Source organism: Scyliorhinus torazame, chromosome 1 (genome assembly GCF_047496885.1).
Source record: "Scyliorhinus torazame isolate Kashiwa2021f chromosome 1, sScyTor2.1, whole genome shotgun sequence".
NCBI lineage: Eukaryota > Metazoa > Chordata > Chondrichthyes > Carcharhiniformes > Scyliorhinidae > Scyliorhinus > Scyliorhinus torazame.
This window is the reverse complement of record NC_092707.1, coordinates 54,393,694-54,413,426: the sequence shown is the minus strand read 5'-3', so window position 1 is coordinate 54,413,426 and position 19,733 is coordinate 54,393,694. Positions and strand designations below refer to the sequence as shown.

Below are 19,733 nucleotides of genomic sequence, written 5' to 3'. Positions count from 1 at the left end.
TTGGAGCTCCTGTAGCTGTGCCTTTAAACGTTCCTTCAGAGGAGCCAGCACCCGGCGTGGTGCATGGATCACAGGCGTGGCATCAGGCCTGAGTAGGATCTTGTAGCAGTATTGCAGAATGCCTATTCCATCAAACATATCCAGATATTGAGCAAGGATGTCATCAATGTCAGCCTGAAGATCCACATTGGAAGAGGACATGGCATGGACTCGCTGTACGAGGTTGAGTAGCTTGCATGCATGGGCACCGAGCAGGGATGCCTTATCAGGCTTGACGATTTCGAATCGCAGTGTGACATTGATGGTCTTGTTGGAGACAAATAGATGACAAGATCCTAGTGCAGTTATGGCATTGCCATTATAATCGAGGAGCAGGCAGGCTGGCGGAAGAATTTTGGGTTTCTTTTTAATGCGGTCAAAATCAGCTTGAGAGATGAGATTGACAGAAGCACCAATGTCCAGCTTGAACTTGATGCTGCATTGGTTAACGTGTATGACAGCACGCCATTCGTCCACGGGATCCACATTGAGGATAGATAGGCGTCTTGCTGAATTTGAAGAGGCATACTCACATGTAGTGATGATGCCCACACGATAGGGGGACTCCAGCCAGTCGTCCTCTGGATCCGTAGTGCTACCAGGATCAGAATCCAGTAAACCTTGCTGTATACATCGAGCGCACTTGCGTTGGAAATGGGATCGCTGGCCCTTGACTGGTGGTGCAGACCTGCACAAGGCTGCATAATGTCCAGGCTTCCCACAATTTAAACATCGCCTGCCTTTTGCAGGGCATTGCTGCTTTAAGTGGGCGGTGCCGCATTTCGGGCACGCATGACGTTGACGTTGTTACACTCCGTGCGTCGTCGCACATGCGCAGTGCGGTCAGCCGACGTTCTCACCTGCGCAGTTTGGTTTCCGGCCGCTTTGTTCACCTGTTCGTATTCCGCATGTGTGGGACCCCGGGAAAAGCGCGTGAAATGGCCGCTTTCATCGATACTGAGGCGCTGCATCCGGGCGATGGCCTGTACACTCTCTGCCTCGTGGGAGGCAAGTTGTTTCTGTTCTGCCGATTTGAGACGGGAGTAGCGATTTCTCGCCTGCTCCTGCACTATACACGTCTCGATTGCGACTGGCAGGGGCTTAATTTTGAGGAGTTGCTCCCGCAAGGAATCGGAGTGGACCCCAAACACGATCTGATCCCTGATGATGGAATCAGCTGTTTCATAATTGCAGGACTGCGCTAATATACGGAGATGAGTTAGAAAGGATTGAAAAGGTTCATCCTTACCCAGAAGGCGTTGCTGGAAGATATAGCGCTCCAAGCTCTCGCTTCTTTCGACTTCGCAGTGACTGTCGAACTTCTCCAAAACGGTCTTGAATTTGGTCTTGTCCTGGCCATCGGTAAAATTAAGCGAGTTGAAAATCTGGATGGCTTGGTCCCCGCAGTTGATAAGAGCAACGCGATTCTTCTGGCATCGGACGCATCCTCTAGGTCAAAGGCCTCAATGTAGAGAAGGAACCTTTGCTTGCAGACCCGCCAGTTGGCACCGAGATTGCCGAAGATCCGTAGCTGTGGAGGGGGCCTGGATCTTCTCCATGCCGCTGGAAGGCACTTGCTGGTCGTCACGGAATCACTCGAGGTAAACCACTTGGAGATAGTAGACGGCTGGTACCATGTCATGTTAATCACCCTGGGGTAACACGGACTGCAACTGGATGCAGTTGTACTTGAAAGTAGACTCCAAACTATGGTGTTGGTTCAATACGCTTTATTGAACTTGTTAAGCAGAGCACACAGTTCGCTGTGGGTTTGACACTCTACTAATCTAAGCGTGCTTACTATAACTAACTAGACCAGACGAGCTCTGAGCCATGTGTAGAAGGTGCTAACTGATATATACACCTTGACTGTCACTATAGTTGTCACCAGTGGAATGAGGCAGAGTGTTGATGCCTTGTGTGTTTTATAGTGGGAGACCACCTTCTAGTGTTCTGCCTGGTGATTGGTTGTGTTCTGCCCTGTGTGTTGATTGGCTGTACTGGGTGTCTGTCACTGCCTGTCTGTATCTCATTATGTGCATGAGTGCATATCATGACAAGGCAGGTGGGGACTACAGTGACTATGTGTAAATCAGGGTCCTGTAACGTAATTAGACTTCTTGCTTTTGGGATAGGTCTCCCCGAACCACTGATGCGCACCAAATGCGCACTCACCTGGCAGTAATTATATCACATGATCATTGACCATTTGATTGGCAGCAGAGCTTCCAGCTTCCCCTTTGCTCTTATCTCACTTAATGTGCCTTATTGCCTTCAGCATGTTTAAAGTTTGGTTTCACTTGGGTGGAGGCATTAGAACACACTGCACACTCCCAAAGCTGCTTTCTTGGGTGTATTAAGGGCAGTCCGTCAGGAGCCTGGACTTTTCCAATCTTCTGCAGCCTCATGCAACTGGATCTGCAGGCTTCCCTCACATTCAGAACACATCCCACATTCTGAATGTTGCAGCCCTCTTGCATTCGGGGGAAGTGCGGTGGCGGCGGCAGCAGTCTGAGAAATATGTTAATTGCCCACTGCCCAGCAAACCTGCTAACCTGCTCACTCGCCGGGGCTCAGGGCTGACACAGAATCCAGCAGCATTAACAGTTCCTAATACATCCTATGCCACTCCTTTAATCTGCACTAAAGAGCGTTCAAATCAATCAGCCAATTCCTATACCCACTGACATACTGATTGCTTTTTCACCAGAATGAAAACCATTGCAGAGCAAAGTATCAAATGCGATAACGGCGATTAATAGTAAACATAATAATTGCTGTGAACAGTTTGGCCCCCTTATCTAAGGGAAGATATACTGGCATTGGAGGCAGTCCAGAGAATGTTCACGAGGTCAGGACTAGGTCAAACCCAGGGTCGTGACCGGCGAGTGGGTCCCAGGCGGGTGTCGAGAGGGTTGCGGCGTGAGCGGTCGTGGCGCTCCCAATCGCAGATCGACTGATAGATTGAGAATGCTGGTCGTGTCTGCCAGCAGCCGCAACATTTTGCCTTGCTCCATCCGATTGGCACCCACATTATCCAATGGGTGATTAGCTTTCCTTTTTAAAAAAATGTATTTTATTACAAACATGTATCAAAACAGGTTACAGCGAATAAACACTCCAGGAAACATACTTCCCACAATCAACTATACAGTCTGTACAGATTTCCGCCCGTTTTCAGCCCCCCCCCCCCGCAATGAACAGCCCCTCAAACATGGTCACAAACATCCCCCACCTTTCCTCAACCCCCCCCTGAAGAGCCCCTTAAATCATACTTATCTTCTCTAACCGCAGTAAGTCGTACAGGTCACCCAACCATGCTGCTACCCTTGGTGGCGATGCCGACCGCCACTCCAGCAAAATTTGCCGCCGTGCAATCAGAGAGGCGAAGGCCACGACTTCGGCCTTCCTCCACCCCATGAGCTCTGGCTTATTTGAGACCCCAAATATCACCACCAAAGGGTCCGGGTCCACCTCCTCCACTATCCTAGCTAACATTGCGAACACTCCCACCCAGAATCTTCCCAATTTTTCGTAACCCCAAAACATGTGTGCAGGTTTCGCTGGCCCCCGCCCACACCTCTCCCACACCCCTGAAAGAACCCACTCATTCTTTCCTGAGTCATATGCACCCTGTGCACCACCTTAAACTGTATCAGGTTCATCCTTGCACAAGAGGAGGTCCCGTTTACCTACCCTACGCAGTGTCTCACTCCATACTCCCAAATTGATCCCCCCCCCCCCCCCCCCCAACTCTGCTTCCCATTTCTCCTTGATCTTCACCACCCGCTCGCCTCCCTGCCCCCCAGTCACTTGTATATATCCCTAATTCTTCCCTCCCCTTCCACATCCGGAAGCAGCAGTCGCTCCAGCAGGGTGTATCCCGGCAACCTAGGGAACCCCCTCCAGACCTTTTGTGCAAAGTCCCTAACCTGCAGATACCAGAACTCACTCCCTCTCGGCAGCTCTACCCTCTCCCTTAGCTCCTCCAGACTGGCGAACCCTTCCTCCAAATACAGACCCCTCATCTTGACCAACCCCACTTCCCTCCACCTCCTGTATACACTGTCCATCCCCCCTGGCTCAAACCCATGATTCTCGCACAGCGGCGTTAGCACCAACATCCCTTCCACCCTAAAATGCCTCTTCAACCGATTCCATATCTTCACTGTGGACTGCACCACCGGGCTCCTTGAGTACCTACCCGGAGCCATTGGCAACGCTGCTGTCACCATAGCCCTCAAACTAGACCCCTTACAAGATTCTTCCTCCATCCTTGCCTGCTCTACCCCTTCTTCCCACCATCGCCGCACCTTGTCCACATTCGCCGCCCAATAATAATGAAGCAGGTTCAGCCACGCCAACCCCCCCCCCCTGCTGCCTCTGCCTCCAGCAGGGTCCTCCCCACGCTTGGCACCGTCCCCGCCCATACAAAGTCAGAAATATTTGCGTTCGCTTTCCAAAAAAAGACCTTTGGTATAAAGATCGGGAGAGCTTGAACCATAAACAAGAACCTCAGCCGAATATTCATTTGCACCACTTGGACCCTCCCCGCCAGCATTAAGTACAGTGCCTCCTCCACCAGCTTCGTTAAGTTCCACTTATGGAGCCCCGTCCATTCCCTCGCTACCTGAATCCCCTAATACCTAAACCTATCACTCGCTACCATAAATGGCATCCCCCCCCAAATTAGCCCGCTGTGCCAGCTCATTCACCGGGACTGCCTCGCTTTTCCCTACATTCAGCTTGCACCCTGAGAACAGTCCAGATCTCCCCAGCAGGCCCATATTCTTTCCCATTCTCTCCAACGGATCAGAAACAAACAGCAAGAGGTCAGCGGCATAGAGTGACACCTGATGCTCTCTCTGTCCCCTCATAATCCCCCGCCACTCTGCCAACCCCCTGTGAGCCATCGCCAATGCCTCTATGGCCAGCGCAAACAGCAGCGGTGACAGCGGGCACCCCTGCCTCGTACCCCTGTGTAAGTCAAAGCTTTGTGAGCTTATATCATTCATCCTCGCCCTCGCCCTTAGTGCCACATAGAGCAACTGTACCCATGCCACAAATCTCGGCCCAAATCCAAACCTTCCCAAAACCTCGAACAAGTACCACCACTCCACTCGATCAAATGTCTTCTCCGCGATCATGGACACCACCACCTCCGGTACCAGAGCCCCCGACGGATTCATCACCACATTCAACAGCCGTCTTCTATTACTTGTGAGCTGCCTGCCCTTCACGATGCCTGTTTGATCTTCTGCCACCACCCCGGGGACACACTCCTCCATCCTCCCCGCCAACAACTTAGCCAATACTTTCACGTCCGTGTTCAAGAGTGATATAGGCCTATACGACCCACATTACACCAGGTCCATCCCCTTTTTTTGGGATTAGTATGATTACTGCCTGCGTCAGGGTCTCCGACAACTCCCCCTTCTCTAGCGCTTCATTAAACGCCCCCAACAGATGCGGTGCTAGGACCGTCGCAAATTCCTTATAAAATTTGGCCGTGTACCCATCCGGCCCAGAGGCCTTTGCGACTTCATACCCCTGATACTACCCAGCACCTCCTTCTGCCCCAGGGGCTCCTCCAACGCCTGCCTCTTGGCTTCCTCCAACTGGGGAAATTCCAGCTTGTCCAGAAGCCGCCCCATGTCCCCCTCCTCTCCTCCCGGTCTGCCTATAAAGTCCCTGGTAGTACTCCCTAAACGCCTCATTTATCATCCCTGGCTCTGACCCCACATCCCCAGCCCCAGTTCGCATCTTCAATATTTCCCTGGGCGCAGCCTGCCTCCGCAGCTGGTGCGCCAGCATGCGGCTCGCCTTTCCCCCATACTCGTATTGCACCCCTCTTGCTCTACGCAGTTGCCCTACCACCCTCCCCATTGTCAGCCTGTCAACCTGCCCCTGCAGCTTTTTCTTCCGACTGGGGCTGGTTTAGCACACTGGGCTAAATAGCTGGCTTTGAAAGCAGACCAAGGCAGGCCAGCAGCACGGTTCAATTCCCGTACCAGCCTCCCCGAACAGGCGTCGGAATGTGGCGACTAGGGGCTTTTCACAGTAACTTCATTGAAGCCTACTTGTGACAATAAGTGATTTTCATTTCATTTTTTCATTTTTCATTTCTTCCTCGCCAATCTCAGCCTGTCAAACTGCCCCTGCAACTTTTTCCTCTTCGCCAATCAGGTGATTAGCTTTCCTAAAGTCACCTCTGACATCTACTTGTTCCGCTGACCAATAGGAGGAGGGGGGGGGGGAAGTACTTCTGGTGTTGGGACTGTTGGAACTCGGGGGCTGTGAAGGACACGGAGAGACGTCGAGTGAGGTTTGTGTGAGGGGTGTGAATGGCGGTTACAATGCTAACAGTCAGCACCAGTTCACTGGCTTCAGTACCTATACCATCACAGGGAAAAAATAATTATTTCATAGCTACATAAACAGGGATTGCAGCAATTTATTTGTTCTTCAAACTCAGATCCAAGAAGAAGTCACCAGCAGTAATCACTGGGCAGGGAAAGTGGAGTTTAAGCACCAGCAAGTGAAATCTGTGTGAAAATAAAACTCATGGGACACCATGTGCTGTTTTTGTTTTTAAAAAAAAGAGAGAGAAAACCGGCCCTATGCATGTCCCCCTCAGGCAGATTCGGCAGTGCACAGACCCGGTGCCCAGTGGGGCAGAATACCACCTCCTGACGTCAGCGTGCTATCCCAGTCTCGTCTCGTCCTAACGTTAGCACACTATCCTAGTACCGCCGCCTCCTGATATCAGCGTGCTGTCCCAGGACCAAATTTCTTATTAAAAAAGGCAATCTTCGCACCAAAAGTGGTGAGAGAGAGCAGGTCACTCGCCCGCCATGTACACTGATGTCACACGATCCGTGCTTTGGCCGCAAAATCCTGAAGGAGAGATTCCTCCATTTTGTAGCTGCCAGCAAGCAACAGGAAGAACTGAAGATGGATAAGTTTGTAATAAGGAACAGAGGGTCAGAGACACAAACAGGCCAGGAACTCACAACTGAATCTGCTGCAGAGAGCTTCTCGGGCGACTCCACGGCAGGACAAAGCAGTGCTGGTGTGAGCTCCAAGGCCTCTGATGAACAACCCATTAAGAAGCGGGTCACAAAGATCGGCCGGCATGGGTCAGGAAGGATGGCCGGTTGGTAAAAATGGGTCCCGAGCAAAAAAGTTTGAGAAACACTGCACTAGGTTGATCTCAGGGATGGAGGGATTTTCCTATCAGAGAAGATTGAGTAGATTGGGTCTGTACACATTGGAGTTTAGAAGAATGAGAGATTACTTCCCCTTTTGGAGAGTCTAGGACCAGAGGGCATAATCTCGGATTAATGGGTAGCCCATTTAAAACCGAGACGAGGAGGAATTTCTTCTCTCAGAGGGTATCTGTGGAATTCTTTACCACAGAGGGCTGTAGAGGGTGGGTCGTTAAGTATGTTCAATGATGAGAAAGGCAGATTTTGAATCAGTAAGGAAATCCAGGGTCATGGGGATAAGGTGGGAAAGTGGAGTTGAGGATTATCACATCAGATCAGTCATGGTCTCATTGAATGGTGGAGCAGACTCGAGTGGCCACATGACCTATTTCTGCGCCGACGTCTTGTGGTCTAATTGTCTTTCATTCATTTTCCACATTACACCTCGGGGCAGAAACTCAGTCAAAGTATTTCAAAGTCGCTTCAAGTGCCATAGCCTACAAGGCTTCGGAGTAAGAGCTGGACAGTGGGATTAGACTGGATGAGTCCCTGTCAGCCAGTGTGATCACAATGGACTGAATGACCTTTTGCAATAAATTTCTATAATTCTATTTTTCTAAAAATAAGGGGCGCGATTCAGCAGCCTCTCCACGCCTGATGGGTGTCAGGACGAGGCTGTTGGATGTCACGAGAGGCCTCTCACGAGATTTGTGACAAATGTCTTGTGAGATTCAACGGAATCTCGCGAGACGTCGTGATCTGCATCTCGCCCTCACTTGGCATGATCCAGATCAGCATATGTAAATGAGCTAATATACATTCACCGGATTCACCTGGCACCTGAGACTCATTGGCCATGCCTGGGAGACCTTGCCAGAGCACCATTTAGTACTGGTCCACACAAACGTGGACCAGTCGTAACGGCACCTGGGTGTCTCCCAGGCCATTGAAGACCCCCGGGTGGTCGGGGACAAGGCAGGGTTGCACCCTGGCTCTCGGTCTGGCATGTGGGCACCAGCCTGGCACCCTGACAGTGCCACCATGGTATTGCAAGGGTCCAGGCTGGCAGGGGAACAGATGACATTTACTGGAAGGATTGTTGGAAAAGCTGGGGATATTCTTCTTGGAGAAAAGGAAATGGAGGGGGGAGGCTTGATGGAGGTGGAAAAGATTGACAGATTTCGATAAATTAGACAAGGAAAAAGACGTCCCCATTTGCTGACAGCACAGGGATTGGGGGCACAGATTTAATGTTTTGGGCAAGAGATGCAGAAGGATTGTGAGGAAGAACTTTATACCTAGCAAATGATAGTGACCTGAAACTCGTTGCCTACAAGGGTGGTGGATGTGCAGACAATTAATGATTTTAAAAGAAAATTGAATGGGCATGAGGTATATAAACTTGCAGGGCTGCAGGGACAGAGTGGGGGAATGTGACTGACTTCATTGCTCAACAGATAGCTGACAAGGACTCGATGGGCTGAATGGCCTCCTTCTCTGTAACTATAACTTGATGATCTTTGGGAAAGCAGAGTGCAGAAGGTTAGTAACTCCTTGAAAACCCCCATCTATTCAATCTAACACACCCTCTCCAGCAATATGCTGATGCTATGCGAGAAAGCCCCACACTGGCTGGAAAAAGACCAGCCCCACTTTCATCTATAATACTGAAACTCTTTATCACGCCTTCACACTGCTCGTCTGAGGCCAGCAGTTGTCTGGAACCTTGATACCTTCATCTCTGAGCGGCTCTGCCAATCAGTGAGAGGAACCTGCCCTCCACCAAGCTAACTATGACCACCTGGAAGGGAGTGCAATTCAAAAATGGTAATGACTTTGCCTACCAGCTTTGCTGCCTTTCCTCTGGAAGTTGACTATCGGTGACCTTGCAACTGTTGGCATAGCTCTGCAACTGGTTTGCAACAGGACTTGGGCAGATGTCCTCAGTCATTGTTAGGTAGGTGTGCCATGGGCAACAGATATGGTTGCTGCCATAATAATGGGTGTGTCCAGGGTGGCTCGTGTACCTACTGATCTCCCTCTGGTGTCTTCTTTCATCTTTTACCATTTCAGCTGTGAAATAATGCAATTAGGATGCTTTTGAACAGCTAGATTCAGATGAATATTTGCATAGTAATTGCTTCTTTTTCATACCAACCCTTTCACAAGTTCCCAGTAACATTGCAATATGGTTTCTGGGGTTTGTTATAAAGAACATTCCTGAACTCAAAAAAAAATCATTAAAAATATTAACAAAAATCAAAAGCACTAAAAGGTAAATGTATGTCTTTTTAATAAGGCCGCAAAAAGCAAGATTTTAAAAAGGCAACGGGCGGGATTCTCCACTCCCACGCCGAAGTGGCCGCGTCGTCGTGAACGCCGTTGAGGTTCACGACAGCGCGAAACGGCCCCGGTCCCGACCGATTCAGGCCCTGACAATGGGCCAGGATCGGGGCCGCGTCATCTACACGTGCCAGGCCTTGTTGCCCGCGTAAAAGCGGCGCCGCATAACGGGCGTCACCGCGCCTGCGTGGTTGCCGTCCTCTCTAAGTCCGCCCCGCAAGAAGATGTCTGACGGATCTTGCGGGGCCGCGGAAGGAAGGCGGTCCTCCTTCAGAGAGGACGGCCCGACGATCGGTGGGCACCGATCGCGGGCCACCCCACATCTGAGGTACCCCCCGGTGCAGGATCCCCCCTCGCCCCCCCCCCCCCCTGCAGGCCGCCCCCCCCCAGCGCTCACGCACCGCTCACGACTCCAGCAACCAGGTGTGGACGCCGCCGGGGGGAACCCGCCGTTTTGGCCTGGCCGCTCGGCCCATCCGGGCCTCAGAATAGCGGGGGTGCCGGAGAATCGCCATTTTCGGTGTCTCCGGCTATTCTCCGGCCTGCGACCCGCGAAACTCGACCGTGCCGTTCCCGCCGCTTGGGAGAATCGCGGGAGGGCGTTGGACCGGTGTCACGGGAAACTTTGGCGGCCCAGGCGATTCTCCCAACCGGCGTGGGAGTGGAGAATCGCGCCCAACGTTTTATTAAATATGGCTTTACCTTGAGGAGCTCATTTAAACATTTTTAAAAATAAATTTAGAGTACCCGATTCTTTTTTTTCCAATTAAGGGTAATTTATCTACCCTGCACATCTGTTTGGGTTGTGGGGGTGAACTTCACACAGTCAGTGACCCGGGGTGGGGATCGAACCCAGGTCCTCGGCGCCATGAGGCAGCAATGCTGACCAATGCGCTGCTCCCAAGGAGCTCATTTAAACATGGAGCCTGTCTTTATGGCAACTGAAAATAGATGAGCGAAGTGCACAGGAAGGACATATCAGGTGTGAATTTCTAAATAGAGACTGAAATCTATCAGACTGATGTAAAATGTGTAACTGACCCATTTATTTTCTAAAACCAAAATCAGTCTGTTTTCTTTACAAGAGAAATTCAATGAAGAAACAACGACCTGAAGTTAACAAAGATTTTAAAAGTTTGAAACAACTGCAGAGATGTTGGAAACACACAAACGGGCCAGGCAGCAACTATGGAAAGAGCAGACAAGTTAAAGTGTTGGGTGTATTCCTTTAATAGAAGAGTGGCTTCTGACAGAATATCCATTCCTCAAACATTAACTTGTCTACACACTTCACAGATGCTGACTGACCTGCTGCATGTTTCCAATGTTTCTGTTTTTGTTTCAGAATCCCAGTACGTTGTGCATTTTTTTTTTTGTTTTTAGATGTTTGATTTTATGATTAAGCAACAAAACACAGAAGATATCTGATGGCTGGCGCACCTTTTTCTATTCCAGTTACTGGGACAGTTGCATCTGAATGAATAAGAGGAGCAGGGAGGGCACAAACACTGAAGGAAACATGGAACATTTTGCTTTGTATTTAAGTTGATGGCTGGCCCCTTTCCGATTCTCTCCTGATTTTACACAGCCAGTCAATCCAATAAACCTTCGTCTGGGGCTATCTGCCCCTTTTCTCCTTTTGAAAACCTCATTTAGGAATCAACTCTGTTAAAAGTTTACAATGATGGCATGGATTTTCCTCCACAATTCAACCTGTTTTTTGGTAAATAATGAGAGGAAAGTTGGTGTTGGAGCCAATTTACTAACTGCTGACACCACTTTTGTGGTTTCTTGTTGAGTGTAATGTAAGACATATCCGTGCATTTTCTGTACAAATTTAAATACAAGGGGTGGGATTCTCCGTCGGCCGACGTCGAAACCGGGAAACGCAATTGGGCAGAGAATCGGTTCCGACGGCAAAATCATGCCGTGCGCCCATTTGACGCCAAACTGCAGTTCTCCGTCGCCTCAACAACAGCGCCAAAGTGTTCCGGAACGCACGTACAGTAAACACCTTTTGCATATCTTTAGCAGGCCTGGCCTGGTATTCTCCACCTCCGATGGGCCGAATTCACGATGGCACGATTCACTTGTGCTTTTAAAAATCATGAAAGCGGCCTCCTGGCTGATGAAGGACAGAGAGGGGGTACACAAAGTATCCAGCATCGCCATAGTTTGCTGACAGTTGTGCCACTGGCCGTGGGAGATGGGGGGGGAGTAGCGGGGGGTGGCCAGGAGGTGGGCTGTGGGGTCGGGGTGGACAGGCACGGAACACCATTGCTGCGGCGGTAAAGCAGCCATGCAGCTCCGCACGCCGCTGACTGCCCACTGTGAAGTTAGGGCCAAAGGTCATAAGGATGTCCCCTAGGTGCCCTCTGGCCTCAGCTGATCCATCAGGTTGGGCGCACTCCACTGCAACCAGTGCCATCGTGTTGGTGGGGTTGAGTGTGTGTGGGGATTGTGATGTGTATGCGGCTGCAGCTTGTCAGCTGCCTGAGTGTCAATCGCGAATCTGGCAAATCTAGCACCGTTTCTCATTGGAATTGATTGTGTTCCACGTGGCACCAGTGCTAGCCCCTCATCAGCTTCTGCATCGGTCCAGGTGCGGCACCAGTTTTGCTGTCGTGGAACTCCACGAATCCTGCCCCAGCGTCAACACTTAGTCTCAGGAACAAAGAATCTTGCCGAGGTGCTTTTTTTTGGTTACTTTATATGACACGTACAGTGTCATACATGGCTGGCCACTTTATTGTGTACAACCTCAATTAGCATTTGGGTAGAGTGTCATCTAAGTCAGAATACATATTAAAATGAGCATTTTCCCTGTTATGAATACAGCTCTTCTAAAACACGGGAATATGATACAAGGTGCTTTGGGGCATATCATTGATACAATTGAAATTCCCAGTGGTGCATAGTGCATTACTGTTTTGACTTGCAGTCTTCATAAAATGTTCAACGCCATGCAAATTGACTTAACGAAAGATTTGATCCCTAGAAACTACAACTGTTTTTTTAATAATACAATGACTTAAAAATGCTTCAGGTACATAAACTAGCAGCAAGAGATGGATTTGCATGACTAGGCCATTATGAAACACAGTATCCAAGGTGTTGTATGAACTGTGGGCGTTGGCGGTGAACTGCCATTTCACAGCCTGTTAATGTGATTTTAGGCTATTTATTGCCTGTCACTCTTATGATGTTTTGCATCTATTTTAGGACAGACGAATTGGGAATGATCATGACCAACTTAGAAAAGGCGAATCAGGTAAGAAAGAAACTGCTTTGAGTTTACAGAAGTGGCAAGCATGCAAGAGATATATTTTTTTTTAATGCTTTTGTGCGTTAACAAGTGACATAATTTATTGAATGGCTTAATTAAACAAACGATAAACCACAATGTATGTAGAATGCAGATTTATGTATTAATTTGTATGTGTTTATAGTCACTAAGTGGTGAAGTAAATATTAGCGTCTGTTATACTGTGTGTTACTGCACAGTTTCTTGAAGAGCTGCGATATTTCTATACACATTGGAAAACGGCCTAATGAAATTTGTGAGAAAATTCCTGTGCCGCAATTAACTTGGCGTGAAATTAAATTGCAGTTATCATGAAATCGTGACAGGCTTCTCCTGAAAACTTAAGCAGATCATCGAACCTGGAAGCCAAAACGAGCAGTGGAACACAGCTCTGAGTTGGTGCATCTGGTGGTAAAAAAATGAATCCTTGAAATGGGTCTGCTGCTCATAATCTCACACCATCCGCCACATTTCTCTCGCTCAGCTCCTGAAAGTGGTGACCCACTGGAGGGTAGCTCCATGGATGTCAGCAACTCTCTTGTGTTTCATCTCCATATGTGAGTTTAGACTGTGAAAGTCAAAAAGCTATGAGGTATAAGGTTGCCTCCTCTGGCTGGTCGTATTCCTAGAAGTGTCATGACATGATCATTCATCTCCCACTGCCCATCTCCACCTTAGAGCTACCAACCTGTCCATTATCCCAGCACTGCCATTCTACATCAATGGAGAAGAGAACGGCCTCTTCATCATCTGGCTGGATGATAATAATATTAATAATAATCTTTTATTGTCACAAGTATGAAGTTACTGTGAAACGCCCCTAGTGGCCACATTCCAGCGCCTGTTCGGGCACACCGGGTTCAGAATTCTCAGCCGGTACGGGAATTGAACCCGTGCTGCTGACCTTATTCTGCATTACAAACCAGCTGTCTAGCCCACTGAGCTAAAACAGCACTGCTGGATGATTCTCAACTCAAGTAAACAGTCTTCACCCATCTCAGGCTTTCTTATAATTAAAAAATCAAAATTATTTTAAAAAATCTTTTGAAAAGCACAGCATTTTTTTCACATCATAACAAATATGTTCCATGCTTTCCCGCAGTAGTACCCTGTACAGTGTAAGGGTCTAGTACATAGGGGTTAATGTGGGACCGAGTACCGCCCCCATAGTGATGTAAGAGAACACTTGACCAGCATCTCGGGATCAATGTAGTGTTGGTTAGAGCTGTGTGTAGCAGCAAGCATGGAGACAACTCCTAGCTTGGACTTTTAATATGCCTTTGTACATCGTTATTAGTAGTTAATAAATACTAACTGTTAAATTACCTAAGACTACAAATATCTTAAGATCTACTGAACTATGTCCCACACCTTACAAAATGGTGGCAGCAGCAGGAATAACTCAAAATTTATAGAGACTGCAGAAGAAAATTAAAATCCTGGAAAACTGAAAAAGAAATCAAAGCATTCCGACCAGAAGAAAAGCCCAAGAAGTGACGTGCAGATGGAAATCACCAGAAGAAAGCTCCAAAGAAAGGCTTGGAAGCTAAAGGCAGAAATTAAATTCCTCATTGCATCAGGAGACTCCATTGCATCCTGTGTAAGTCCAGCTTCAATACCCAGAATATGCAGAGTCAGTAGACCTAGCAGCGGCGAGCTTAAAAATTTAAAGTCCTGGAAATCACAAGGGCTGAAAACTACTAAATACTGCACTGGACAGAAATTGACGTTTAAATCGCAGTCCAAGGAAACTGATGCCCAAGTCAGCCCTGGACACGTGGTGGCGAAACCTGCTCCGAACAAAGAAAAATCATGAATTCATCGAAACTGAATAGGCAGCTTAAAAAACCACCAAAAAACTGGGATTCAAAGGTTCCAAGACCCAAGAACATTGCACTAGAGCGGCAAAGACTCTAACCAGTCAATCCAGGCAGCCATTGTTGAAAAGACTTAAACATTGGGATCACGAACGGCATTACTTTGGGAGCCAGCCAGAAGAGACGAGAGTTTTGTGCAGAAGCAAACGGCAGTGTGATCTTGGATTTGCGGAAACTGCTTAAAGCTGAACCTGCAATTTCAAAATTCTAGCCATGGATCAAAATCCACCCTCCAGATCAATTTGGACTTGACCAAGGCCCAGAATAATCACAAATAATCACCATAGAAAGCATCCTATCGGGCTGCATCACAGCCTGGTATGGCAACTGCTCGGCCCAGGACCGCAAGAAACTTCAGAGAGTCGTGAACACCGTCCAGTCCATCACACGAACCTGCCTCCCATCCATTGACTCCATCTACACCTCCCGCTGCCTGGGGAAAGCGGGCAGTATAATCAAAGATCCCTCCCACCCGGCTTACTCACTCTTCCAACTTCTTCCATCAAGCAGGAGATACAGAAGTCTGAGAACACACACAAACCGACTCAAAAACAGCTTCTTCCCCACTGTCACCAGACTCCTAAATGACCCTCTTATGGACTGACCTCATTAACACTACACCCTGTATGCTTCATCCGATGCCAGTGCTTATGTAGTTAAATTGTATATGTTGTGTTGCCCTATTATGTATTTTCTTTTATTCCCTTTTCTTCTCATGTACTTAATGATCTGTTGAGCTACTCGCAGAAAAATACTTTTCACTGTACCTCGGTACACGTGACAATAAACAAATCCAATCCAATCCAATCCAAAACTGGGGACGCTGGAGAAATCAATTCTTTAAATATGATTGCTTCAGGTCCAGTTAAAAAGACAGAAGCTGAACCAGGTAACAAACTCTATTTGGTAGCCCTGATAGCCAATTATATAGTAGCTAGATAAGGAATCCACGAATTATCAGCAAAATTTGATGAAGCTTTAAAATCATTCAACGCTTATTTTATCTCTAAAGTAACAAAATCCTTGAAAGGGATAAATTTACTAAATGTGTTGTTATGGGCAAGGCATTTTCAGAACTCCAAAATGTATCATGGAGTTCAACCAACCTCTCCCTTTAATGGATTTGTTGCTTTTCCTGGCACACGGCTTTTTCCCTAGGTGTGGGATTACAATTATGGACACGTGAGTTTTTAAACACAAAACACTGTTTATTCCATGAACTCAACTTAACATCTTAAATAAACATTGGATCTCTTAACACCCCTTACTTCAAAGATAACTCAGAAAATATTACAACAGTAAATAACTCCTTAAAATGTTCCTTCAAACTTCCAAGTGACTTAACAGCTTTAAACAGTATCACATCAGGTTAAAGGATATATATATTTTTTGTAGAAGGCAGAGATATATTAGCTAGGTTGACTTCAGCTCCAGCACCTTGCTTTCTTCCTGCAGCTCTCTGGACACACACAGACACACAAACTACTTTTTCCAACTGCAAAAACTAAACAGCAAAATGGCTGACCTGAGCTCAGCCCCACCCACTCTCTGACATCACTGTTTTCTTAAAGGTACATTGCTTAAACATCCATGCCTTAAAGGTACCCTCACATGACAGTGTCCAGCAGACAGGAGAACCTGTTGATTCCTTCATGAATAAACTATACAGAATGGCTGACGGCTGTGATTATGGTGCCCTGAAATCTGAGCTAGTCAGAGATAGAATAGTTGGAGGGGTGGTGGACGTCGCAATCTCAGATATTTTTCATATGAAGGAGAGCCATCCCGATTGCCAGGCAATCTGAAATTGGTTTGCAGAACAGATCCATATGAGGGAGAGAAAGAAAAACCATGGTACAAAGTAAAGCCCACTATCCAGTCAGTGAAACAGCACAGAAACATGTTCACTCCAGGCCAAGGGAAGCAATACCCTAACCGACCAGTAGAGTGATCGTGCCAGTGGTGTGGAGCAAAGCAATTTCAACCCATTGTTTTTAATGCAACTGAATAGGTCAGTTCAAGAAACTGTGCAAAGCCAAAACACCAAAATGCACAGGAGGCCCAAAAGGATTTGTGAGGTCAAGACAGCACACCAAGAGGAGGCATATGTTGGCCCGAATCCCTTCACAACGGCAGGAGGTGTCAAGACAACCACTGTTGTAGATTATACAGAACTGAAAGTTCCCGGGAACAGCAACAAGAAAGATTCTTTTGACTGGGCAGTCAGCTCTGAACGGTCTTCTCTCTTTGCAGAGCAGGTTTCACCTTTGTTACAGATGCTAGAAGCCTCTCATTGGTCAGACCAGCCAACCACTCAGATGGATACCATGATACCTTGAGTAGATGACAGTCAAGAGAGCAACCAGCAACAAGATCCTCAACCCCCACCTCCGATGCTAACTGGAGAGATGACTTCTGAGGCCACGGAGCAGACGCTGCAATCCCTAGCCAGTGCCGCAAACGATATGGGAACTGAGTAGCAATCAATTGATGACAGCACACCACACAGCTAAACACAAAGGTGAGCTTACTACCAAATCACATCCTCACCACAGAAAGAACCATCTTCCATCCCAGCATGTGGTACAGCAAGCTGCACAAAGGAAGAAGAGGGAAGAAAGCATTATAAAGATGAGCCCAGAGTTTCTTCTACCTTGTAAAGAGCGGGATGGACCAACCTCCATCTCTCACTACATCTGGGGAATCAGCAAAAAGTGATGATTCAGTGCCAAAGAATGGAAAAAGAGGATTAAAAGACACCCAGATGCCAGAACAACCTCTGATTCAACAAAGTTTACCTGCAGCGCCAGAGCTGACCACTCCTCCGACAGTAGTGTCGACAAGAAAAGGAAGTGTTATAATGCTTCCATATCACGTGGACCTCGCAACCAGTGACCAGAAATGAAATGAAATGAAAATTGCTTATTTTTACAAGTAGGCTTCAAATGAAGTTACTGTGAAAAGCCCCTAGTCGCCACATTCCGTCGCCTGTTCGGGGAGGCCGGTACGGGAATTGAACCGTGCTGCTGGCCTGCCTTGGTCTGCTTTAAAAGCCAGCGATTTAGCCCAGTAAGTACAACAGGGATTGAGAGGCTAGGGGATCTTTTTATTGATGGGAGCTTTCCCTGTTCGGAAGATTTGGAGGAGGAGTTTGAATTGCCGGGCAGGAATGGGTATCGGTATCTGCAGGTGAGGGATTTTGTGTGAAGGCAGGCTTCGACCTTTCCGCTTTTACCGCCGCAGGGGATACAGGACAAGGTAGTTTCTCGAACGGGGCTGGGGGAGGATGCTCTGAGCAGAACCAACACGTCCTCATCATATGCCAGTCTCAGCCTGATACAGTTCAAGGTGGTCCACTGGGCACACAGGACGGTGGCCCGGATGAGCAGGTTTTTTGGAGTGGAGGACAGGTGTGTGAGGTGTGCAAGAGTGCCCGCAAACCATGTCCACATGTTGTGGGCATGCCCGAAGCTTAGGGGATTCTGGCAGGGATTTGCGGATGTCATGTCCACGGTACTAAAATCCAAGGTACTAAAAACTAGGGTGGCGCCGAGTCCAGAGGTGCCGATTTTTGGAGTGTCGGAAGACCCGGGAATCCAGGGGGCGAGAGAGGCCGACGTTTTATCCTTTGCCTCCTTGGTAGCCCGGAGACAGATATTACAAGCGTGGAGGGACTCGAAGCCCCCGAAATCAGGGGTATGGGTTAGCGACATGGCCGGGTTTCTCAGACTTGAGAAAATTAAGTTCGCCCTGAGAGGGTCAACGTTCGGGTTCGTGCGGAGGTGGCAGCCGTTTATCGACTTCTTCGGAGAAAACTAAACTGTCAGCAGATTCAATGGGGGGAGGGGGGTGGGGGGAGGGTTAGGGGAGGGCGGTAGGGGGATTAGGCTATTTTTTGTTTAGATTAGGTGGGGACAGTGGGAGATGGAGGGCTGTGTTACGCACTGAAGTATGTTTACATTTGTATTTGTATCTTTTATTGTTATAAAACCATAAATGCCTTAAAATGTTTGTAAAAAGAAAATAATAATGCAAATGCATGAGATAAACTGGGATAACTTGTAAATATGTAGGATAAAGATTTTGGGGGTGGGGGCGCTGTAGTATAAGAGTCTGGCACAAAGGGACCGAGAATAGTTAACATCTACACAGTGATGTAAGAGAACACATGATACCTCGCGGACAGAGACGTGTGTAGAAGCAAACATGGAGACAGCTCCTAGCTTAGACTTTTACTGGACCTATGCATACAGTAATTAATGAATAAATACTCACTGTGGACGGTTACCCAAAACTATGAATATCTTGATAAGACATATTGAATTGCGCCCAACACCTTTGAAATCACACTTCAATTCCTGGCGGCTGCAGCACAATCCTGGAACACTGGCAACGCTACTGGTGTGGGTGTCATCCCATTTTCTCTGCTAAAATCATCGGATGTAACACTTTTCAGCAGGGATCGTATTTGGGAGCACGGATGCTATTTTGTGTCCTGTTGTTCCCCTTTGTTTCCTCAAATTCTAATTGTATCACCAGCTCCCATCAACATTGGTAGAATGAGCTGACTCAACGCTGACAAACCCATGGAGTCGAGACCTTCCCTGGGTGTGTGTGACTCCTTGTTACAGTGAGTTGGGGCAGGGTTTGAATCACACTTGGTTCATTCCATTAGTTGGCCAGCAGCTCATGCAGTCACATTACTTTGTTTTTAAATATGGTTATCAATAATAATGTTTCCACCAGAGTCCTTCGCAAATAGACAGCAGTAACTGAAGTCCAGCTTTTACTGGCGGTCTTCAAAGAATGATCAACTGTTTTGAACAGTTCAGTTGTACTACTGGGAGTTAATTTATTCAATCTCAACAGCGCCACTAGTAGTTAGAAGAAGCAGAAATAATCCATGTCATCTTTCTCTGAGATGTAAAATGTATTTGTTCCCAATTAAATGAAAGTATACAA

The 19,733-nt window shown here is 47.8% G+C and overlaps 1 protein-coding gene across 3 annotated transcripts in view; it reads left to right on the top strand.

The window, feature by feature from the left end:
• The window catches only part of cux2b (cut-like homeobox 2b), a 538,929-nt gene that overhangs the window by 416,567 nt on the left and 102,629 nt on the right, over positions 1–19,733 (top strand). For all 3 annotated transcript variants that reach the window (XM_072494865.1, XM_072494832.1, XM_072494896.1), the window contains exon 9: positions 12,813–12,861. In XM_072494865.1, the coding sequence (XP_072350966.1) occupies positions 12,813–12,861 (49 nt within the window). The remainder of the gene's footprint in view (positions 1–12,812; positions 12,862–19,733) is intronic.